The sequence below is a fragment of the Folsomia candida genome, unplaced genomic scaffold, assembly GCF_002217175.1.
Source record: "Folsomia candida strain VU population unplaced genomic scaffold, ASM221717v1 Fcan01_Sc030, whole genome shotgun sequence".
NCBI lineage: Eukaryota > Metazoa > Arthropoda > Collembola > Entomobryomorpha > Isotomidae > Folsomia > Folsomia candida.
The window spans coordinates 748,804-773,789 of NW_019091222.1; the positions used below are offsets into that span (position 1 = coordinate 748,804).

At 40.7% G+C, this 24,986-nt stretch overlaps 2 protein-coding genes across 2 annotated transcripts; both read left to right on the plus strand.

The window, feature by feature from the left end:
• Positions 1 to 2,637: 2,637 nt before the first annotated feature.
• Positions 2,638 to 5,876, plus strand: LOC118439115. The gene is made up of 4 exons (XM_035860150.1): positions 2,638 to 2,787; positions 2,852 to 2,932; positions 4,134 to 4,751; positions 5,154 to 5,876. The coding sequence occupies exons 1-4, from the start codon at positions 2,764 to 2,766 to the stop codon at positions 5,160 to 5,162; spliced, it is 732 nt and encodes a 243-aa protein (XP_035716043.1). The 5' UTR covers positions 2,638 to 2,763; the 3' UTR covers positions 5,163 to 5,876.
• Positions 5,877 to 19,994: 14,118 nt separating this feature from the next.
• On the plus strand, positions 19,995 to 23,157 carry LOC110860236. The gene is made up of 4 exons (XM_022109290.2): positions 19,995 to 20,156; positions 20,670 to 20,934; positions 21,431 to 21,695; positions 22,447 to 23,157. Exons 2-4 carry the CDS (start codon positions 20,673 to 20,675, stop codon positions 22,928 to 22,930), a joined length of 1,011 nt encoding a protein of 336 aa, XP_021964982.1. The 5' UTR covers positions 19,995 to 20,156; positions 20,670 to 20,672; the 3' UTR covers positions 22,931 to 23,157.
• Positions 23,158 to 24,986: the final 1,829 nt, after the last annotated feature.

Genomic DNA, 24,986 nt, shown 5'->3' on the forward strand with positions numbered 1-24,986 from the left:
TTGCAAAATATACTTCGTAACATGTTTGTGTATTTTAAGTCAGCTGTGAGTTGTTTTTGGACTGTGTCAGCAATAGATATCACCAAACGTATGCTAATGGATCCTGACCAAATTAATTTCAATTGACCACAGATTTATGTAAATAGTTAATATATCACAATTTCATAAGACAATTATCTCCTAATGCAAATATCTATCCATTATTTGTAGATATTTGATAGATATTTGTATCCGAGTAGGAATAAACGTGCAGTGAATTTGGAAAGTGTAAAATTTATTAACTTTAGGACACGTTTTCACCTCTTTGTATGCAAATATCTCCGCCAAACCTGTTTACATAATTGTGGCGCCACTAGTATCGTCCAAATTAGGTAGATTACGCTGGGAGATATTCATTGTTATTAAATTTTTCCCAATTTTTATGAATTACTCGGTACTCGGAGCTCGGCCGAGTACTCGTTTCAAGAGTTGCCGAGTACTCGGTGCTCCGCCGAGTCTCATTTTTCACTACTCGGTGCATCCCAATTAATTATTTACCTAAGGCTACATTACATAATTATCGAAGTTTCATCAAAATCGGAGCGAGACTGCTGGCGTCATCGCACTTTTAGCATAGATCGGATATTTTGCGTACTACCACCAAACCTCGCGTACTCCGCGTACTACGTACTCCAGAAAAAGTCGCATACTCCGGCCTCCGGAGGCCGGAGTACGCACTCCAAGCCCGGCGTACTTCGATCTATGATTGTTGGTAACAACGAGCTCTTTGTAGTGAGGCAGGTCTTAATTGGGGTAGTTAGCAAAATAAACACAGAACAAAATTGGGAAAATTTCATCAGTTTCGCCTCCCATAGGTGGGAAATATACATATGACGTTGCGCTACTCCGTTAATAATAGTTTAGCTAACCGATTAATCAGATTTCAACATTTTAATTGCCGAATGTGGACGTATGCATGTATGTACATATGTCAGTGATGGCACTATAGACTGAATCGAGTTATGGAAACGATGGGTTGAAAGAGATGCAATCTGTAACAAATTAAATCACAGGGAATTTGTAATTTCGTTAGATATTAATTCCGTGCATTTATACATGTGTATCTTGAAACTCTGTTGAAACTTTATTGATAATTTTTTTGGACTTGACAATATCTTTAATGGCACAGGCTAACGTGGGATAATCGAAAAAATCGCTACAAGTCCTAAACTCGTTCTTGAATTAAAATTGTATAAGCTTTAACATTAGTGGAGTCAACATAGTAAAAGCTAAAATATTTGCTTATTAATTCAAATGAGAAAATGCACTACAAATTAAGTTATGTGAAATAGATACATTGTTTGCTTTTTAAAAAAGCGTAAAATTACATTCAAGCTACGTGGAATCATTGTTATGCATTGCATTCTTGGCTGAATGAATTATTGGAGGACAAAATGCAATTGGATTAAACTAATCCAACTATAGGAAAATTTCACATATGACGATTTCCATCAACTATCGCCGGTAAAAAAGGTCATATTTTATTTTCTGCTGTTTTTGCTCAAAAACCTGCTCAGCGGGTCCGAACTATTCGATTTAGACAGTTTTTAAAATTTCCACGTCCCCCTCCGTCTAATGGTATGGGGGAAAGCACTACCTTTTTTGACAAAACTTGCCAACTTTCTCCCTCGATTGTAAAGTAACCAGTAGGCCCACGGCGGTCAAACTTCGCATGGACAATCCCCGGGGTACGCTTTTGGGTCATCCTGAAGCGCTAGGCCCTACCCGTACTCCTTGACCTCAAAATGACATGAGGTCAAGTTACAAAGTTGGCTCATCCATCACCATTTTTTAAATAGCTCGCATTTCAACAATCCCCGATAGATTTTCTTCATATTTGATAAAAACTGATCAGACTGACTTGTACTATCAGATTCGTTAAGGATTTTTAAATTTTTCCAAGGTCAACAAGTTTTTCGCACAAACGAAAAAGGTCACCAGGCAAAGTCTCACATAACCCCATAAGTGGGGTATCGTTGGAAAGGTCTTGGTGGGAGGATTCAGAATATATACACTTTATGGGGTCTGGGACCACCCCCAGATTTTATAGAGACCGATGAGTATCATTGAGTTTTGGTTTTCCGTGCATGCAGACGTTTACACAGGAGCAGATTGAGAGCTAACACAGCAGTGGATTGAGGCAAACTCAATAAAATTCCTCGCTTGGTGAAGGTAGTGCTTTCCCCCATACCATTAGACGGAGGGGGACGTGGAAATTTTAAAAACTGTCTAAATCGAATAGTTCGGACCCGCTGAGCAGGTTTTTGAGCTAAAACAGCAGAAAATAAAATATGACCTTTTTTACCGGCGATAGCTGATGGAAATCGTCATATATGTTTGTAGTTTTGTCCTCAGGTCTACTCAATCTTGAGGGTTTAACTTTTACAAGACTTTTACATCATGTATACTTCATGCGCATGTTTATAGCGCATTTACAGAATGCATGAGAAAGATTTTCATACGCATGAGAAAGATTTGCATACGTATGAGAAACAAAGTGGTGGTCGTGTTCTTACAGGCGGAGAAAGCTCGAACACTTGTGAACTCATTCGTCATCTGGGTAAAATATTTTACCAGTTGTCGCATGGTTCGCCTGGAAATAATATTTGTCAATCAAAAAAACCAGTAAAAAAAATCAGAAATTTAATTTCAAATTAAATTTAAAAAGTATAAACTAGAAATTTACCGCAACTCATTCCATTATTGGCTGCCTTGATCATTAGCATGTTACGGGGTGAGAAATCTGAAGTAAGTTATTAAAAATATGGTATATTTTTTTTTACTTTTGTAACAATTGCGTATTCATTTTAAGGGAGGAGATTCTAAATATGGTCCTGATAATGAAGACAACTCCACTGCCAGTCATTACTCTGAGCCTACTCTGATTCCAGATGTAATATTATTTATTAGGGTTGCCGCGGGTAACGGGTCGGGTACCCGTTACCCGCATACCCGCACGATTCTTGCGGGTACCCGTTATCTGCGGGTAGCGAGAACTACCCGCACGGGTAACGGGTAGTTCAGTTTTTATTTAATTTTCGACATAAATCAGTTCACAAAGAAACTTCGCAGCAAGTTAATGCATTTAGCAAAAAAAAGCGTCAATTTATTATTTATCCATTCCAAAATTTACCATTTGCCAGCACCTACCGTTTATAGTTAGCGTGTGTTTTCAGCAGCCACGGAAGCATTAAATGCTTTTAACGTCTGGAAATGCGGAGAAATTAATGCTACACAAGTATAATTTGCCCGCTCTAAAATATCAGTAATACTTTAACTTTATTTGTGTGTATTTATGTATGTAGGGCTGACGAGATTTTAATTTGTGGTTTGAAGGCTAAAAGCCTGAATCCAATTAACAGAAAAAATTTTATTTGTAGACGATTTTTTATGAAAATTTAATTCAAATCAAGATTTCAAAAAATTAAAATTAACCTTTTTTCAAACACACCAAGCTGCACTACGAGGGTCCAGGGAGTATATCAAAAATTCAAGCCAAAAATTAGGAATCGCGAGACACTTTCCGTTTAATGTCCACTCTGAAGAAAAATATTGGCGGCAAAGTTCATTTTTTAAATAAATTGTCTGCATATTTTTTTCCACTGGACAAAAACTATGATGGACTTAATAGCTAAACGGGATATTCAATGAAAAGATTAGTGATAATTCCTAATTTTTGGCTTATTTTTTTATATAATTGGACAACAAATTCCGGTGACGCTTGAAAGGTTCCATTGTAAGCCAAAAAGACTGGTTTCGGAAACATCGAATGCTATCTTGCAAATTATGGCATTCATAACTGGCACAGCATTATCTTAAACTAAGGAATAACCCAATTCAGCAAATAATTGATTAAATCAAATTTATTCTTAAGGTTTATCAGTTTTTAACTTAATTTTCACAACGGGTAGCGGGTAACGGGTACCCGCACGGGTACGGGTAGTTGTGCTGCGGGTAGCGGGTCGGGTAACGGGTAGCATTTTCGCTACCCGCGGCAACCCTATTATTTATGCATTATTTTTTAAATGAAAAAACTCGTTTTTTTCTGGCACTTTGTAAATCTTTTATTTGCTATTTTGTTATTGATTTTGTAGGTAATTCCGCATGTCTGCAAGTTCCTTGGAATCCGTGCCATTAAAAAATGTCAACTAGTCTGCAGGTCGTGGAATTACGAGGCCACCCCCGTTCTGAAGGCGCGGACCCTTACCAACATTCGACTTGATTCAGGAAATTGTGATAACCGACATCGCAAAGAGTGGAGATTGGATGGAAGAATGGAGGAAAAACTGGGATTCAATACCTATCTAAAGTTTTCCTCGTATAAGTCCACCTTAGCACCCACGGATCTTGAAACGTTTCCCTCGGTCAGGAACGTAAAATCAATTGTTGTCCACTTCTACATCTGGGAAGATTGGCAAAGGGACTTGTGTGACAAAATTATATTGAGTTCTTCCCCCACTCTGGAGGAATTAAAGTATGAATGGTTCTTCGATCAAGAGTTCGTCCCATGTACTGGCACCGTTTTCCCAAAATTAAAGAAACTTGTGATCGATTGTCGCCTGTTTGATTCTCAATGTCCTAGAAATCCTCCTCTTAAAATGGTTGGGAAAGCTATTACGGAAAGTTTCCCAGCTTTGGAAGTTCTAAAAATTGACTGTAACAATTTATATGAAATTTCGAACGTGGAAATGCTACAAAAGTTTCCACTGCAAGTGAGTGATGTGCCTGTCGTATTTTCTGTGTCAATTTGTCGTGTCATAAATGCCAAAGTTACATATTTGTCAGACATCAATTGTGTCATTTTCTACCATTCTCAGCTTACATTACACAGAAAATTTCATGTTTGTCGGGTGACATTTATGACAAATGCACGATTAACAGTGACACCAACCAATTCTTTTCCAATGTAACGTTTGCACAAGTTTTCAAATCCATCCGGATCAAACCTCTCTTCACTTTTACATCTGTGTGATACGAGATTTAAGACATGGATGGCACTTTGAAGCCTTGACAAATACGAAATGACATTTGTTGCATGACACTGGCGTGGTATATCACTTGCAGAGCCGCCACCCTGCTGGGTAAATATAAATTAATTGTTGTTTACTTTTCAGATCACTTAATTCGCTGGAATTAACCGGAGATTTGGACGCAGATCGGTTAGAATGTCTGTTCAAAATTCCTTCTCGACTGAAAAAACTTGATCTTTATGTGGACCATGAGAGTTACGACCTTCGCGATGACGAGATGCCAAATATTCTGTACGAGTTGTTGAAGGAACATTCCCCAACTCTGGAAAAATTTTCTTCTGACGATGAAGAAACGGAATATAAATTCCCAGCACTTCCGGCCATGAAAAACTTCGGGATTGATAACACGAAGACTAAGAAAGTTGGATTTGAATTTGAAAGTATTCCAGGACGCTTTGGACGGATTGATTACAAGGTGTGCTTCCCAGTATTGGAAATTTTGTGCGTTCACAGCTACGACTTGCCTACGGTTGCCGCATTTCTGCCGGCAGAGGGCTGCACATGTCTGGCTGTGAAATCGGTGAGAGAAGTTCACATCAACGTTTGTTGGTATACTAGGACAGGTGAGCTGGCTGGGCTTCGTACCAGATTTTTGGATGGTTTTCCCAATGCCAAGATATTAGGAAGTAAGTAAGAAATTTTATACTTGTTTATATATATTTTGAAGTAGTTTATAATTGTTTTAGATAACAGGTGAATCATGTATTCTTCGTCAGGGTGATTATACATAAATGTCAGAGATCCGTGATTAATTAATCGTGATTAACGGATTAAGGATTGGGATTAAGGATTAATAATCCTTAATGCTTAATCCCGACAAAAAATTGTATGCAATTAATCCTTAATCATTAATCCCGACGAAATATTTCCACGCCATTAATCCTTAATCCTTAATCCCGACAAAGCGTATCCAAATTATTAATTCTTAATCACGATTAGGATTAAGTCTCGCAAGAGAATAATCACTGAGAATGGAGTGAAGTAACACTAACATTACATATTCTCAAACATACGATATTTTTCCATTCTTTCTACTGTCCTCTCCCGAAATTAAGATGTGTTGAATTCTTTAACTTTAAATTGTTGCTTCCGTAAAAATACTGATTCAGTCGTTAATCATGGTTAACAGTGATCTGACTGAGCTGAAAAATTTGCCGTTCATCTTCACCGGCAGATTGTTTGATGTCGAACAAATTGACAAATTCAGCGGCTCTTTATAGGCCAGGCGCATAGCTTTTGCACCAATGTGTGCCATAATTGGTGTTAATATTAGGCCAACATCAAATTTTACTTCACATTTGACATGCAAAAGTCTATACATTGTCTGTTTTGTATGTATTTGATGTTTCAATATTCCTATGTGCTACAATAAACAATTAAACTGCATTAAATGGAGTAATATTGTCAGCATCTCATCTCAACCAGAGACCAGGATCTGGTGAAAAGTGTCCAGTTTCGACCAGCCAGCAACAAAGTTCCAGCCAACCATTAAAATTTATTATGCTTGACTCTTGACCCATGCAGAAGCGTGAGAGAGTGCAAAGGCAGCATTATGTTAGATTGTAAGATACACGTATGTACATAGATCCTTAAGTAGTGGGGGAGAGAGAAAACGATATGAAAAGGTTGAGATTGTAAAGTAGATTATTGGGTTTTTGGACAGCAAAGTGGAAGGAGGGAATAAACGTATATGTAGTCAGACCACCAAATACTGCGTCTCAAGCTGCTTCTTTATTGGGACACAAACGTCCACCACTTTTTCACACATGAGTTTCATCCTCTCTCGAGAGAAATAAATATCACCAAGTCCACAACCACTGAAAATCATTTTATGCGTAGTTTATTCTTTTGCAAATAGTTACGTAATCGCACGCCCAATAAATAAATTAACCACATTTACAAACATAATTTACGACAATTCTCATATGGTGTCAGCGGCGAGATCGCTGCAGAAGAAGTAAGTCAGCGAGCGAAAGAACTGAGTGAAAATCGAGTGAAAGAACTGAGTGATATCTGGACAGAGTGAAAGTTAACACCAACTCAGCGGTAAGACCTTATATTTGGAAAGGAACAAAGTATAGTGCAAATTCGCGATTATTTTATTCTGTTTTTAAACTGGAGAAACTGTGAACTTTTGATGTGAGCAAGAGCGAGAACTGTGAAATTGGTGAACTTTACCGTGTCCCAGAAAGGAATAAACAAAGACCTTAAAACTGTAAGTCATTCATTAAGATTTGTGTGGTCAATAAAAATGCCTTCGTTAAGCCAAATAGAAGAAACCGCAAAGCGGGTCGAAGCATTAAAAGCAGAAATGGCGGATTTAAAAGCTAGATTGGTGCTGCTGCTCGCCTTGGCTGAAAATATTTTGAGAGAAATTGAGGAATCCTATGCACAATAGTGAAAGTGTGAAGTGTTATTGTCACGAACAAAAGACGAGAGAAAGTGAACTGATAATACGAGAACCAAGAGAAGAGTGACTTTTCCAGCAATTGTGAAAAATTAGTGAGATTTGCGGCCCGACTTTCCACCAGCACCACCACTCCAATTTCCAGACGACGTACGAGCCTTTCCTGGAGTTGCCAAAAAGATAGTAGGAAGAAAGATGAGAGCAATATAAAGGGTGTTAATAAAGTCCGATCCCATTTTTCCTATAAAAAAGTGAAGGCTAGTATAAAAAAAACTACCCGTGATACTTACAAAAAATGTTCGACATATTTACCTTAGTATTTGGTCTTGTTACCATTTACTTTAACCATGCCCTCAACTCTTTGTTTAAGGCTCTGTGCTAATTTTTCCAATGTGTCTGTGGGAATCGAATTCCATACATCTTGAACTTTTTTTACTAGCTCTTCCCTCGTCCGGGGTTGTGGTTCCATACATTTTCCTTAAGTATGGACCACAGGTTCTCCAGGGGATTCAAATCTGGGCTGTTTCCGGGCCACACCCCCTTGCTCCAGACCGTTGAAACTTGCGTCTTGATGAGACTCAAACTCGCTTTTGCTGTATGGGCTGTAGCACCATCCTGCATGAAAACTATTTTTCTTTCATTCGGAAATATTTCCTTGTTCCCCATGCTATCGAAATAGATAGGTAATATTTTTTCCATATAATACTTTGCATTGACTGTTTGGCCTTTTGGTATGATATGTAGAGGAGTCACGCCACGTGCACAAAATCCACCCGCTACCATAACTTTAAGCCCGAATTTTGGGACTGCTCTTGATGGTACATCCGATTTGTTTTCTGTCCTGTAACGAACATTTTGTTGGTTCAATTTTGGATATAGCTCAATAATAGATTCGTCAGTCCAAAGGATGTGACTGCGCAATTCTTCACCAAGTCTTTTTTCACTCAAATGGCCACTTTTCTGAAGGAGTTCTCCAAATTTCAGACGGTCATCGATATTTTTTGTGACATGAGAGGTTTTTTGGTTAGTTTGTAAGCTGTGTGACCCCACCTCGTAGATTTCACAAATTTTTGCACGGTCACATAGTTAATTTGGTTCTTGTTCTCTTTATAGCGTTTTGAGTCATTTAACTCCCTTGCACAATTACGTAATGAACTACCGGTTTTCTTGTAAAGTCTGTTTTTAATCATTCTCTTTGTGGTAGGTGACACCTTTCTGGGTCGCCCGGGTCGCTTTTTGTCGTGGACAAAATTTTTGTTCTTCCATTTCCAAACAGTTCTGCGGCTGCAGCCCAATTTATGCACAATTTCTGCAGGTTTAAACCCCTGCTGATGCAATGTTTGTATCTTAACTCTAAGATGCTCATGACTTACACGTTTAGTTGTTCCTCCCATGGTAAAAATTTGAAATAAATAACTTCACTGGTTCAGAAGTTCCAGCTGAATTTGTAACAACCGCGCTCCAAAAAATTCATGGGATCGGACTTTATTAACACCCTTTAGATAATTTGTGCAAGCATCTAGTGCGTACCACCTCATTATTCATAGCAGAAAGAAGGGGATGAGATCATAAAATCATGATAGAATTTTGCTGCATTATCTTGCACACGTTATGCATCCTTTTGCACACTATATGCATTATGCTAGTCGTGTATTATAAAATGAGCGAGGCATCTTGAGACAAAGTGAGACAAGTTGAGAGAAAGGAGAACGATCTTAGCAGTGTGCATCATCATTAGTAGAGACATTTCATTTCATCTACTCTCATCTAATCTAAATAGTGGAGGCACAGAGAGACAGACTCAAAAATTGGTTCGCGAATGAGTTACCCCACCCCGACCCCACAAGAGACCCCTTTTCAACCTGATCCCAGATTTCGTCCCCAGAACACCTCCACACCCCACACATCGAGATTTCCAAATACACAAGAAGGCAAGTACGTCACAAGACGGCGTGTGAGATTCACCAAAAAAATGCCTGGTGAAGAAGACACGGAGCCAAGACCACCATCTCCCACAGTTCGGACTTTACCACCACCATCAACAACCGATCAAATAAATATGCAAAATGGACAAGACCCGGATGGAGACGAGGAAAGTGTACATGGAGTGGAAACTACTCCTGTCGGCATTTCCTTTCCAGCGTGGAAGAGGTCCAGGATTAGATACAATGCCATGCAGATATTAGGAGCAACAGGCGAAAGAGAGAGAGAAAAATACAAGGAAGAAGGCCTGTAGTTAATCCAGTGTTCGGATGAGGAGACAAGAAATCTGGAGGATGATATAATGATTCTTGGGTTTTATAAGGAACAGAAGGAAGAATACGCACACCTCATACAACGTACATTGCAAGAACACCTAATAGACCAACAGACCATGCAAAAAGAATTCGAGGAGATGATGACGGAGAACCCCAACATCAAGAGGCAGAACACACCGATAAGAAAGGACACCGTGGTAAAACGGAGGAAGATGTCATATGGCGCAGTTGTCAGAAATGATGACGAGGAAGAGGAGATAGACGACGATAGTGTGAGAACACACCACCGCCGCAGGACAGGGGCTATGACAGCAGCCTCACCATTTTTTGGCATGGGGATGAACACAACGGGACTGATGATGCATTCAGTCCTTCAACAGCGCGATAAAAGGATTTTGATGGGATGCCCGAATCCAATGCCTCCAAGTTCATCAGAGAATATGAGAAAATGGTTGCGAACTACACTGACCAGGCGAAGGTGGACACATTTCCCCGGTATCTTACGGGTGCAGCAGCCAACTGGCTGGAAATAGCGGAGCGAGATCTGAAGTCACAATTTTGCTTTAACGATTGTGGCGTGCAATCCAATGGCTGGCTGGAGCTGAAGTGGCCACAACTACGCCGCCTCTTCGAGAAGGAATTTGTGCCGGACCGTGTCAATCAGTTTATTACCACACGTCAAAGTTCCAACGAAACAGGAGCAACTTTCTTCTACCGGATTACTAACTTACATGCACAAAGTGGGATGCTATTGGATGAAGATTCACTAATGACCCTCATAGTTGATCATATGCAACCCCACTACCAAGAGTATTTTCGCTACAAGAAATTTGCAAGTTTAAAGGCACTCAAGGATGCACTGGTGATGTTCGACCGACGACGTAGAGACATTCTGCTCACCCGAGAGGCAGAGGTTGGGGGCAAGAGAAAATCCACGCTGGCCGCGATTCTGGACATGGACTCAGAAGATGTCAACTTGCGACTGGCACGTCACCTCCCAGCAATTCAAGAGGAATCAGAACCGACCACTGAGCCGATGAAGAAAATGCTGCAAAAGATGGAACAAATTGAAGGAAGATCAATAGCTTGCAAAGTTATCCAGAACGACAACGACAAACACAACCACGAAATCAAGATAACCAACAGTCAAGGAGGCCACAACAATACGGATCGCAAGATCGCAAGACCATTGAATGTTATAATTGTCACCGATTCGGACATTATCGGCGGGAATGCTACCGCGAGGGCGGGGGTGCGTACTTGTCAAGAGTCCCGCAGCAACCACAACAAGGCAACTACCGCAATGATAGGTGGCATCAACAAGACTCAAGGGGAGGAGATAGAGGGAGATCCCCTGCTAATAATCAAACAAGAAGAGCTCTTCCAGGCACCACTCCAATCCTGAACTCGGGAAACGGGAGGGAGCAGGGGAATTGAGGGGGCCCTCCTGCCCTGAAGATGACACCCCAACCACCTCAATAATTGTATATAATCTTGGTCTCAACAACAAATCTACGTAGTTAATCTGGTTAATGGAAGAGAAGTTCCTTGTCTCATCGACCCTGGTGCAGGAGTCTCATGTATAGAATATAGCCTTGTAAAAACGGAAGAAATTTTCAAACCCGATAAGGAGTACCGGTTATCAGCCGCCAACCAAGAAGAAATTAAATTGCTTGGAGCCACACGAATTCAAATGGAGTTCGGAAGACTTAAGTTTGAACTGAATGTACTCGTTTCTCGAGATTTACCCAAAGGATTATTCATCGTAGGAAATGATGTATTCAGTCATTTCTCCCCTGTAAAAATTGATTACGATGAGAAGACCGTGGAGTTGAGGGGATCTGAGAAAGTGGATTTCTCTTACAGTCGCAACGAGGTGCCAGAAGGTGGTCAAACGATTCGACCACGGTCTGCAGACCGAAGTGTAGATAATCGAGAGACTAGAACTGCGAACGGTACAAGGAGAAGGAGAGAGGAAGGAGGGAGTGAAGGAGACTGTCCACTTAGGGCTCTGACCTACCATCAGCTCGAACGGCCTGATCAACCGCTAGACTGGTCGGCAGGGGAGCGGGGTTGGACTATAAGTACCATACCCGTGGGTCGAGGTGACCATCTTCGGGGCCGTAGTAGCCAAAGGGTGAGAGGCAGTTCTCCTGATCTCATAGAAGAGAAAGTGAGTGAAAAGCAAACGATTGCGAATGAAGGAGAAGAGAGAGAAAGGGGAAAGCAAACGATTGCGAATGAAGGAGAAAGAGAGAGAAAGAGAAGTGGAGTACCGAGCACGAGTGGTTATAAAGAGAGGACGCGGAGTATACAGAAAACAAGCAGAGCAAGCGAGAAAACTCAACAAAGAAGTAGAAATTGTGACACCAACACTCGTCACAAACCAGTAAAAGACAGACGAAGCGGTGCGGAAGGAGCTAATAACTTCTTGAATACTATCCGAGTTGACGAAACCGAAGATGTGCCAGAAATTTCAACGGTGAAAATTAAAAGCACTCTGTGTATTGAACCTAATAGTTGTGTGGTCGTGCCAGTCAACTTGGGGAGAAAAGTACAAGGCGACGACATATATTTTCAACCATCCTTGGTCACGGAACTTAAATATGGAATCAAACTTCACCCCGGAATAATTGATAAGAAGCATTTGTTCGTTTCGATTTGGAACTTAAGTCCACGCATCTTGACCTTATTCAGAGGTACAGTCCTGGGATTGGGGCGACCATGTAAAGAGGCAATCGAATCGAAACTTATGAGTATCGCAGGAATGGGAACTAGCGATGGAAAAATACGTAAGACCAAGGAGCCTTTCGACGCCAAATATTTTGACATCAACCCTGACGCCGACCCGAAGGATAAAGAAGAATTGATTGAAATCTTGACCGAATTTTGGGACGTCTTCGCCCATGATAATACCGAGTTGGGCTGCACAGACCTGGTAACGCACAGTATTGATACAGGCGACCACCCCCCAATCAGACAGAGGTATCATAATAAGTTTGGCCGAGAGGAGTGTGAAGAAATTTCTAAGCAAGTGCAAGAAATGCTGCGATGTGGTGTGATTACAAGAGCCTATAGTCCGTGGTGTACAAATGTAGTTGTGGCACCGAAACCAGGAGGAAAATGGCGTTTCTGTACAGATTACCGCCAGCTGAACAAGGTCACTACGTTCCGAAGTTATTGTATGCCTCGGATCGAAGATGTTATCGACTCGCTAGGTGGCAGCACCTACTTCCATACGCTAGATTTAATTTGCGGATATTGGCAAATTAGAATGAACGAAGCGGACGGGTCACTTAAAACAGGATTTGTAACTAAGGATAGGGTTTTCATTTATCGCAGATTACCCTTTGGGGTCGTCAATGGACCTTCAGAATTCCAGGACCTCGTCGATAGGGTCTTCGGCGACATGAAAAAGGTCCTGGGAATTTATATGGACGACTTAACACCTCACGGTCCCACTGCGCACGACGCAAATTCATGTTTACGGGAGGTCTTGACTCGTTTGCGGAAGATCGGGATGAAAGTAAAAATTGGGAAGTGCAAGCTCCTATACAGAGAGATTAAACTGCTCGGTTTTATTGTGAATCAATGGGGCCTGAAGCCTGATCCGGAAAAAGTATCTGCTATTCTCAGTATGAAGCCTCCCACAACTGTCAAGCAACTGAGAGCATTCCTAGGATCTGTTAATTTCTATCGTAAATTTGTTAACAAAATCGCATACTTGGCTCGCCCGCTATACGAACTAATCAAGCACGAGAAGATGTCGCGGATGTGGGACCCAGAGACAAGAAAGTCGTTTGAAGATGTGAAATGTGCTTTGGCAGGGGCTCAGCTTTTAGTCCATTACAACCCTGACCTTCCTCTCGAGTTAGTCACTGATGCAAGTACCCAAGCTATCGCAGGAGTTTTACAACATGTTGTAATGGTAAAAAAAGACAATGGCAAGACACGTCGCGAGGAACGCCCAATCCAATTCACAAGCCGCACTTTAAGATGAAATGAATTAAAGTGGCCAATCGCCGAGCTCGAGTGCCTAGCGCTGATATACTGTCTGAAAATATATCGTCCATATCTGGCATTAAGACACTTCACGATAAGGACAGACTCTGTGTCACTAACATTTCTAAAGGACTTAAAGGACCCTCTCAAATCCAGAATTGCACGCTGGGGGCTGAAGCTAAGCGAGTTCCAATGTGACATCGTTCACATCTCGGGAAAGAACAATAAGGTGGCGGACTGTTTGTCCCGAAACCCTTTTGAGAAGGTACTTGACGACGTGGAAGACATAATCGACATACCAACATTTACAATAACAAATACGGTGGCTCCGCTCAGCTTGCCGACACCAGAGGAGCAGATAGGATTCTTGCGAACTCAACTGGGAGATGAGTGGTGCAGAGGAATCCTGAACGATCTGGACAATAACCCGCTATATGCATTACAGGATGGGCTTCTTGTCCGAAAAGAGGGGGGCCGAATGTATTGGAGAGTTGCAGTTCCTTAGCAGCATTACGTGGGATTATCATCGATTTATATCACGAACCACCAATAAGTGCTCACCTCGGCTTTGACAAGACCTTTGCCAACATTAAGGAACGGTTTTTCTGGCCAGGAATGAGGGAGGAAGTTCATCAATACATAAAGAAATGCTTATCATGTAAAATTCATAAACATCGCACCACAAAATGCGCCGGCAAGTTAAAACCAATTAACCCTTTCACAACAATGGCCGACATCCGACCAGGAGACTTCTATTCCTGTGACCTTCTGGGGCCGTTTCCAGAATCAACAAAAGGGAATAAAATGGTCATTGTTCTCACGGATATTGTCAGTCGGTATGTCATCGTGGGCGCACTAAAGGACGGTACAGCAGAATCGGTGGGCGAATTTATTATGGATGAAGTCATTTGCAAGAAGGGAAGCTTCAAAATTTTACTTACTGACAATGGAAAATGTTTTATATCAAAACTGATGGAGGTTCTCGCTCAACACCTAGGATTCCAGCAATATTTTACTAATCCCCAATCTCCCAATATCAACGGACTGACTGAGAGGTTTAACAAAACGCTGGCAGAAATGATCTCTCATTACATCCCCAATCGTAATTTCACCACCTGGGATCAAAATTTAGCAGCAGTTTGCTTTGCACACAACACCAGTATCCAGAAGTCAATTCAAGAGAAACCGTACTATTTATTCTGGGGTCAAGAACCAAAGTTACCACAAGACGGAGCTTTACAACTACCCACCAAATCTTTGATGGCAGATTCACTACTTTACCGGCTGCAAATTGCACTTGAGAGAGCCAGAGAAAATTTGGAAAAAGCACAAGCAGCACAGAAAGCACGATTTGACGAAACAGTGACAGAGAATCCATTCCGCGTCGGAGATATCGTCCTTTATGAGCTGGAAATAAGACGAAAGGGGGAACCCAGCAAATTACAACCAAAAAGAAAAGGTCCTTATGTCATAGAAGCAATTTTGGAGGGGTCAAGCTGCATAATACGGGACATAGAAAAAAGTAAACCACCAGAGAAAGTTTCCATCCGACGGTTGCTCTTATTTGATCGCATACATCAGGAGGAGGAAGTTGAAATAGTGGAAGACCAATCACCATTACCTGAGGAGGCTAATGATGATGTTGTGCCTGATATTGACCACCCTGAACCATCTTTACCTACTTTACATGATGACTCAGGCGGTGACGCACAAAGTCCAATGCTCATAAAAAGGAGAGGACGCAGAGGACGAAAAAGATTGGACAAACAGAAGAAAGAACAAAAAGAAGAGTCAGCGCTAAAAATGCCACCGGTCTTGACGTCAACAATTTCGAAGTCCAACACGACTGAAAATGCACACATGCAGTTTAACCCACCACCCAGCGAGTTACGAAGGTCAGCAAGAATAAAAGAACGAAAGCAAGCGTTTATGAACTGTCTTGGGATGCAGCAATTTGATCTTGACAGCACTGCATTGATAAATTTGCCAAGTCAGACGAGAGTTGGTTTCTGCTGCCCCAAATGCTACTTCAGCAATTGACACCTATTAATCCCAAAAATATAAATAATGCGAAAACTCCCTCCACCACAAATTCATAAAGTGAAGCTGAAAGATAAGCCATTATTCTCTCATCCATCAAACTCACACAACGTAGCCAAGACAGTTCTCCATCATGGGGCAAAAATTATTCATCTTTTTTCTCGTGGTTTCCATCACCTTTATACACACTGAAGGGAGAAGCTACAGCCGATCACGCAACCAGCAGAGAAACCACACAAAATTCCAAACACCGAAAACCGGAACACACAATTTAAAAAAGACACCCAAACCACTCACGACGGTCGAGTACTTATTTTTCATTGTCCTATTATTTACACTCCTATTCATGGCTTATGGAGCGGTGAGAAATAAGACGGTACCGGAAATCTGCTGCCCCCAATACCCATTATACATCATCGTCGTCCTCTTAATTTTTGGACTGCCCCTCTTATTTGGCCAGACTGAAGAAGATACAAACGATATAAAAGAATTTCAAACAAGAATGCGAAATTCCTCACAATATTGGAATCGCTATGACCACTTTCACGATGAAGATTACCCTGCGCCCGGAAATAGTCAAGTCACACCGAACCTATCTACTCAAGCAAAATCTCAATCCAACTCAAAATTGTCCCGTGATAGTTTCCTGCAATTGTATGTGGACAAACACGATCACCCAGCCATTATAAATGGAAAGATGAACACAACAAAAAGGTTCGATGTCACATTCAATAGCAAAAGTGCAGGTACACGTCCCCAACCATTCATCTCTCTTGTTCTGAAGTTTTTGAGTCTCTCTCTTGTCTCGGGCACAGTGCAGTGTTTAGGAGATGTGCAAATAGGCCCCAGTGAATTCAGTCCAAGGTTGGATGTATTATCTCATGAACAATCCGTCAGGCTGTGCATTATCCTAGGTCTACTAGCAGTCATTACACTTCTTCTTACAATTGCATGCTGCGTGCTCAAATGCATAGTGAGAGGAGGATGAGCAATAGAATCTGCAAAAGTTTGTAAATAAATCGCCAAATTCACCCATATAAGTAGCGCATATTGAGATTTTGAACTTAGGTAAAAGAGCTATCTATTTAGCGAACATAAGGCGAGGAAAATTGTACAGAATCATAAATCCGAGCAGACAGTGCGTGGCAAGTAAAATACCGGCTAAAGTATAGCTTGGTACACTGGAAACACACCGGATGCAAGGAATGAGGATAACTGATATAACTTGTATTATATATGTAGCTTGCACTCAACATAACTATAAAAATACTTACACATGCATATTGTACATAAGTAGCAGGAGCACAATTAATTATCAGTAGAACTAGGTCATACATTCTCTAAACTGAAACTGTGATCGAGGAATAATACCGCCGGCAGTATAGGCTGGTAATCCCGATGTACATGTGGAAGAGGAGAAAGCATAATAATAAATTGTATTGTAAATTTACGCGGTGGGATGGCCCTGGCGCCGCTACAGATCGCTTGGGAGGAGACGCAACGGGTGGACCAAGTCACATTTGCATGCCAATTAATTTATCAAATGACACTCGAGGATATGGCAACAGTGCAGAGATACTGGAGGCGACAAACTCAAAAGATTCGCGCAAAATTATGCAAGAAAAGAAAGCAGGGGATTCATCAAGAAGAGGAGGAAGAAAGTGACGAAATTCTTATACCTAAGGCCTTATCCACCATGTCGTGGCAGAGATGCTCATTAATCTTCAGGGAGGACAGAATCCCCAACGGCGGTTACATATATCTGGATGTGGAGAAAGTCAGCCTTAGACGTCAAATCAACCCTCTACTAGAGAACAGCATCGTGCCAGTGGACAGAATGGACCAGGAGACAAGATTTAGATGGGAGCGACGAATGACAAATGCAAATGTGCATTTTCAGGCTGCAGCACAAGTCTGTCTCGTCGATGAAAAAGGGATCATAATTTTGTATGCAGTCATTAATTGGCCTGAAGACCAGGTGTGCCAATATCATGAGTCTTTGAATGGAATAACACCAGCTATGTTAAGTGGTGGTTATGATTTAGGCTTCATTCAGCATCTCTTTTGCAAATGTTTGAAAAATAATACATTGGTAGGACAGAGTGTCGATGGAGACCTCAAGAGTTTATTAGTTTGCCAAGAAGCACATCGATACGAAGATTTGACAAATTTTTATAGAGACGAAAATAACCAAGCATATGGTTTGAAAGTGCTAGCTATGGCATTGTTGCCTGACAAAGGTTTCCAGGAATCGGTTCACTCTGTCGTGCAAGATGCAAGGATTACGCGGAAGTTGCACATAAAAAAGCTTGAAATGTTATCCAATAACTGTGTGCCTCCTTTCTTCTCTTATAACAGGCCAATCCGTGTTCAACCCACAGGCGAATGCAGCTGCCCATAAGTAAAGTATCGAGTCAAGAGATGAAAAGTCTCCTCTTTCCTCCGTTTCAATTGTAACATAATCAAGGGGTCGTAACTAAATACTAGTTTAGAATTTACGTGTCTCATTCTCCGGGCAGGCGATAAAAATATTAGATAATTTGTAAGTTGTATGTAAGGAGGGTTAACTCGGGTCACGATTTTTCATTTTTTCTGTCTAGTGTAAGCAGTTTGTGTTTTCTCGTGCAACCCTGACCAGCAATAATAAGTGGAGACTTGACAAATTACAGATCAGCTTATGTTAAAATTTATGAAGTGTAAAAATGTCCATGGGTTTTTATTTTCTGAACAGCCTCTCAGTTTGTGTTTCCCATGTAAGTAGCTAAAACTTAGTGACATAATTTAAGTCGTTGTAAATTTTCATCTTGAAAAGCAAATTGTAATTCGATTATGTAAACTCCAAAAATTTTTATTCCGAAACATTTTATTTTCTCATTACTGAGTTTTATTGTTTTTGTGTGTATGCATGAACTATTTTTAGTTAATGGTTCAGAATTGTTATTAGATGTTACTCGTCCCACGCCTTGCTGGTGGTACAGCAAGAGATTTAAGCAAAGAGAGTGTCAGCATCTCATCTCAACCAGAGACCAGGATCTGGTGAAAAGTGTCCAGTTTCGACCAGCCAGCAACAAAGTTCCAGCCAACCATTAAAATTTATTATGCTTGACTCTTGACCCATGCAGAAGCGTGAGAGAGTGCAAAGGCAGCATTATGTTAGATTGTAAGATACACGTATGTACATAGATCCTTAAGTAGTGGGGGAGAGAGAAAACGATATGAAAAGGTTGACATTGTAAAGTAGATTATTGGGTTTTTGGACAGCAAAGTGGAAGGAGGGAATAAACGTATATGTAGTCAGACCACCAAATACTGCGTCTCAAGCTGCCTCTTTATTGGGACACAAACGTCCACCACTTTTTCACACATGAGTTTCATCCTGTCTCGAGAGAAATAAATATCACCAAGTCCACAACCACTGAAAATCATTTTATGCGTAGTTTATTCTTTTGCAAATAGTTACGTAATCGCACGCCCAATAAATAAATTAACCACATTTACAAACATAATTTACGACAATTCTCATAATATAATAATAATATTAATCCTTAATCAAGAATTAATCAGGATTAATTAATCCTTAATCCTTAATCCCGAATCTCAGAGAATTTTGAATTAATCCTTAATCCTTAATCCCACCAAATTGAATTATTTAATTAATCCCGGATTAATCTAATCCCGGAATAACATTAATCCTTAATCCTTAATCCCAGAAAAAAATTCATTAATCACAGATCTCTGATAAATGTACAAAATCAGTTCCTTTTGATGATTGACATATGTACTTATTTATGTATGTATGTACATGTCAATAATATGCCTCAAATACATGCGTTATATGTGTATCACCTGTCTAATTCATTATTGTACAAATTTTCTAAATATCAATGTAAACTCTGCTTGAATGCTAATAAAGTCGTGACCTTGACGAAATTCAAAAAAAATTAAATATTCAAAAACATAGGAAGCGCATGTGTTTTGTAATATCGAATGAAAGACCGTCTTAGGGGCCGTGCATAAAGAATGTGGCCAATTTTCGGGCAATTTTGAACCCAATACCCTTTCTTTTCATATACACCCAGTGTTATAAATTATAACTTATAATAAGTTTGGAAGAATAGGATACCTGGACCATTACTCCATCAAATCGATCACATATTTTTTGCACAGTCCTAAATGTGTGTATGCAGTAAGAATGAAAGGTGAACAAAGTGAGACTCCATAACAGCGGCATTAGTGTAGAAAGAACACACAACAAAACCATGTGTTCTACTCGGCAGAATTAAAAAATAACATTGTTATATTCAATCTAAAATTTGTGGAAGTGGAAAAATTATGTAATCAACTAATTTAAACTGTTGAAGCTTTATACATCTAAATTAGGTAAATGATCTTAAATCTATACAATAATTTCTTTGAATAATGATTTCAAAAAGAAAATTATTTTGAACGCATTGGTTTTAATATTCGTTTTGATATGATAATTATTTGGTACATAGTTTTTAAAATTTGCTCAATTCTGTACAATTATTTAGGGATCGGCATATAAATTATTCTACTTATCTATTTGTGGACCTCGGCACGTATATACAGAAGAATTTAAATAACAGTATAATTTTCTTTAGATTTTATAATTATTCTGAACATATTTGCCATTGCCACAATTACTTAAGTACAGTAGATACAGAGACAATTCACGCAGCACTTTGTAACATTGTAAACTTCATAAATTATGCAAACTTTGACAAAATTTAAGAGGAAAGTTTTGCAAACTCAGTCGTACGTATGTATCTTTATTTCATTAAAGTTTGTTGGGTTTATCGCAGATTTTACGGAATTACAAAGATCTCCATGAATTGTCTTAATGTTTTGTAAATAATTATTTTTGACCTTCAGGTCATGCCGAGCTGCGTATTCTGCACCGAGGCGAGTGTCCCCACGACAGCGACGACCACGACGATGGATGCGTTTCCATTTCTCTGCGCCCAGCTTGAAGTGCAACCACGTGATTCATCACCGGCGGCGTTATGTTCCACGTGTCACTCGGCGTGGGAGGAGGTCACCCTGCTCTACGCCAATGTGCAAGGGCTCCTTAACCTGGTCGGCAAGAGGGTCACTGATATTAAGGAAAGGGTCAAAGACTCTAATTATTCGCCGAAAGGTATGAATACGAGAATCACCTTAACTATGAACATTTTGATTTGTAAACTTTTATAACACGAGGCTCGATTGTTTTGTTACCCTCTGTACACGTTAAAGAATTTTAAAATGGGGTCCAAATTGGACTGTCCAATAATTTGGAGATAAATCGAATCGTCACACGAGTTGTGCTTTATTTTTGTGTGGTTTAAGAAATCGTATGGAAAATAAGTCAAAAACTGTTACGTTGTTACGTGAAACCTAGAAATTTTATGTAACAAGTCTCACGTTTTGATAAAAATGTGTAATTTTTTAAAATTACGAAATAACGCAAAATTGGTAAGAGGCTTTTTCTTGAAGTATCTATATTCCATTAGTAGTTACAAAAACGTCTCGTTAATCATTACTGAAAAATAATGATGTATCACTGTGGGTGATGATTTGTCTGCAAATTATCTAGTGCAAAATTAACCCCTTTTCTGTTGGGGCGTTCATTTAATTGGAATTTTACTGCTTAGGAAAGCGACCCAGGCGAAATGTTTCGGCACCTGGGCCGGAGGTGATGATGAACTGGTGGTATCCAGCCTCCCCCAGGGGACCAACTAATAATACCGACCCTCACGATGATGACTCCAACGACATAAAAATGGAATCAATCGAGATTGACGACGGTCTCGATGCTGCTGCAGATTTGGACTTCGAAGATGTCGAAATCATACCGGATAATGAAGATCATGATGATGATTCAAATACGGATGATGAACTGACGCCAACGCCCAACAGGTGCTAAATTATGGTGGTTAGGGGCGATCCATAAATTATGTCACGCCAAAAACGCGATTTTCTAGACCACCCCTTCAACACGTGTCACACAGGCACAATATCATTGGACCCTTGGACCCTTCCCCCCTCCCCCTCTTGCGTGCATAATTTATGAACCTTCCCTTACACGCTGAATCATAATGTTACTTTTTGAAAAGTGAATACTTTAAATTCTGTATCCAGTAAACTAAACAAAATCCAGGCTAAACGTTGATCTTCCCGGTTTAATATATTAAGTATATACAGGGTGGTTTAAAAGTCAGGTCACAATGGAAAATTTTTTAATGGGAAAAATTCGCAAATCTCCATTCGTTACCGAAATTTTCCCTCTGAAATTCAATATTTCAAGAATTTTGTCATCAGTGTTCCATAAGTTATGATAAAAATTAATAAAAATCTCAATCCCAAATCCGTAACTAATGGAAATTTACGAATTTTTCCCACTGACAAATTTACCATTGTAATGTAACATTTAAACCACCCTATATTTAAATGATACAAAATCCAGATTAACCTTAACTTGAGCTTGACAAAGAGTAAACTGTACTCTGGACTTATTATAGCCAACTGGATACATAATTTAGCATGCATTTACATATTTTTAAAAATCGTAACTATGCTTAAGAGTGTTGGATTGTTTTCTTAATAATCCATTCTTGTTTGTGTGTATAAGGATGAATTATTTCTGTACTAATTATCTCTTTGAATTTAGGGCTCGTAAATCTCGTAAAAAATTATCAAATCCGCAAACTTCACTTCCACAAAGTCACGGTGAGATTCAAATCTTGACCTCACGGAAAGACAGACCACTCCTATCGCTGGACGGCAACCTTTTCCAGTTGGACAGAAAAGCATCCACCAAAATATTTTGGAGGTGTGCCCAATTTCAAAAGTATAAATGCAAATGCAGGCTGCATACGAGTGTTAATTTAAGCCAGCCTGCCCTCCTCCTGCAAGTCGGAGATCATAACCACGAACCTAAATCGGCCGCCTGTGAAGTTAAGAAGGTCATGACCAAGATTCTGCAGGCGGCGAGTAGTTCGTCAATTCCGGCAGAGCAACTCATCGCGAATGAGATGCAGCAAATGCCGGATAGAAGTCTGGGTCACATGCCGAAGCCACAAAGTATCAAGAGGTCAATACGAAGGGTCAGAGCGGTTGAGAAGAGGGCGTCGCTTTTGGAAGAAGCGACGTAGAAGTACAGATAATGTTTTTTTGTGTCCTTTTTGGTTTGATTTTGTCCGAGTAAGATTTTGCTACTGAAGTTTTTCAAATGTTTTCTTTGTCGATCTAGAAATGAAGACTGGTTTTTTGTATATGTACATATTTACATATATAAGCGTTTAAATTTGCAAAAACAAGTTCCTTTTATGAGTTGTACATGATTGATTGAATATATTTTCTATTCTCTGGTTTACACAAATTTATGAAATGAAGAAGTAGAGCGTACTCTAAGCACAATGACATTCGCAAACCTTGCACATCTGGAAAATGGAGCATGATTTCAAGTGTGGCGAGATACAAATATGTATGCATACCAGCAATCTAAAAGTTGTTACGGGAAACGTATGGACTTTTTGTGCAAGATTATTCTGTCAGAGGACATTTGTATTAGTTCTCAAGATTATTGCACAGACTTCGTTTGCATGGGCTTACATGATAAATTTATAGATTCTAAATAAGTTCCGTGATCGGTAACAGAAACGAGAAGCCACGTGTGAGGTAAGAAATTGCATGTTACATGCAAACTCAATGTCCTCATATGAAGTATCTATGTATCTAGCCACACTCTTAGAAACGTTGGATGATGTACATACGTAAATAATAATTGACCAAAATAAGTACATATTGTCTCTACCGGCCCGGAAATAATGGGCATTACAGTTTAGTAATGTGATGATGATGAATATTCCACTCGACAGGAAACATTGTATAAATTTTTATTGCATTTTTGCACATATCCATGAAATCATTTTACATATATGTATTTCGAAAAAGCTAAACGACCAGCGCCGTACATAAGTGTCCCTATCTGAATATTAAAAAAACTCTTTTAATTGTAGTTGTCCTAAAGGTAAAAAATCTCATCCAACTCTCGTCCGGCTGGAAGAGATCCCAAAATAGCAGCCACATTTCCACGCTGCACTGCAATACTCATCCTCTGGAGGAGAAATGATGTTGCCCTCCTCTCCTCCGTAACGATCGTGATCCTTGATCCGATTTCCTTGATAAGGGACAGGCCCTCTTTGCCCCACACTCCCATCGTTTCAATGGCTACAGGAACAAAGAGGAACCTGTCCTGGAGGAACTCGTATTTTTTCCTCTTGGCGTCTTCCGCCTTCTCGGCTGCCGCACCAGGATGAACGCAGGTTTGTGGGAGATAAGATGGTGCGAATGTGTCAGAACATGTGAAATCCCAAACCAGGGGTCTCCCTCTCGCCCAAGGGATTAAAGTTAGGCCGTCAGGGTGCTTTCCGTCTTGGCGAGAACACCCTTGTGGCTCTTTGACATCGGGGGCTCCAGCAGTTCGGAGCGCTCTCCAAATCACGTCATTGGCAGCGGTATGTCGCGAATAACGACCCGCGCTCCTCTTACACTTTAGGCCATGATAGCCTTTTGTTGTGACCTCCGCTCCACATGGGCATTTATGAGAGTGGCACACGTCGCATCCAAGGCGAAGCGCGCAAGCGACTCGGTACGTCTCGTTGGGGAGTAGCGTCCCAAGTTGTGGCGAAGGGACGGCATTTAGCCACGCCCCCACATGTGGCTGTCCCATAGCAAGGAGTCGGGCTTTATCCTCCGGTGTAGGTGCACTATTCCTGAGGTGCTTGATGGCGGCCTCCTATTGAGGCTTCTCCCATGCGGCCTGAATACCCCTAACTTCGAGCGGGGGGAGTTCCGCCGGTCCCATGGGGTTCCACCTCTCTTCTCCTTCCTGCTGTGCGGTGTCGGTGCCATGTAGGTATGGCGGAAGTAGGCGCTCAACGAGGGGCAGGGCGCTGTAGGCGGACGCTAGGAAACACGGAATCGCCACGTCTACAGCACGCCTGACCCCCAGGCCACCTTCACTGTCCGGAAGGGAGGACTGAAGCCAAGATTGCGGGGAAAGGAAACAGTTGAGAATCCCCTCCATGGACTCCTTAAGTTTGGCGTCGTAGAGGGTGAGGGAGTCAAATCTCCGCCAAGTGGGGGCACACCGCAAAAAGTAAATGAGACGCGGTGTAGAGACCGAAGCTCGAAGAAGGAAAAAGG

What these genes read in the sequence shown, in the direction of transcription:
- LOC118439115 (XM_035860150.1), top strand. Translation starts at nt 2,764, where the DNA reads ATGTTACGGGGTGAGAAATCTGAA. An exon ending in TACGGGGTGAGAAATCTGAA is followed by an intron (nt 2,788 to 2,851) that starts GTAAGTTATTAA and finishes ATTCATTTTAAG; the next exon opens with GGAGGAGATTCTAAATATGG. An exon ending in AGCCTACTCTGATTCCAGAT is followed by an intron (nt 2,933 to 4,133) that starts GTAATATTATTT and finishes TTGATTTTGTAG; the next exon opens with GTAATTCCGCATGTCTGCAA.
- LOC110860236 (XM_022109290.2), top strand. Translation starts at nt 20,673, where the DNA reads ATGCCGAGCTGCGTATTCTGCACCGAGGCGAGTGTCCCCACGACAGCG. An exon ending in CTCTAATTATTCGCCGAAAG is followed by an intron (nt 20,935 to 21,430) that starts GTATGAATACGA and finishes TTTACTGCTTAG; the next exon opens with GAAAGCGACCCAGGCGAAAT. An exon ending in CTGACGCCAACGCCCAACAG is followed by an intron (nt 21,696 to 22,446) that starts GTGCTAAATTAT and finishes CTTTGAATTTAG; the next exon opens with GGCTCGTAAATCTCGTAAAA.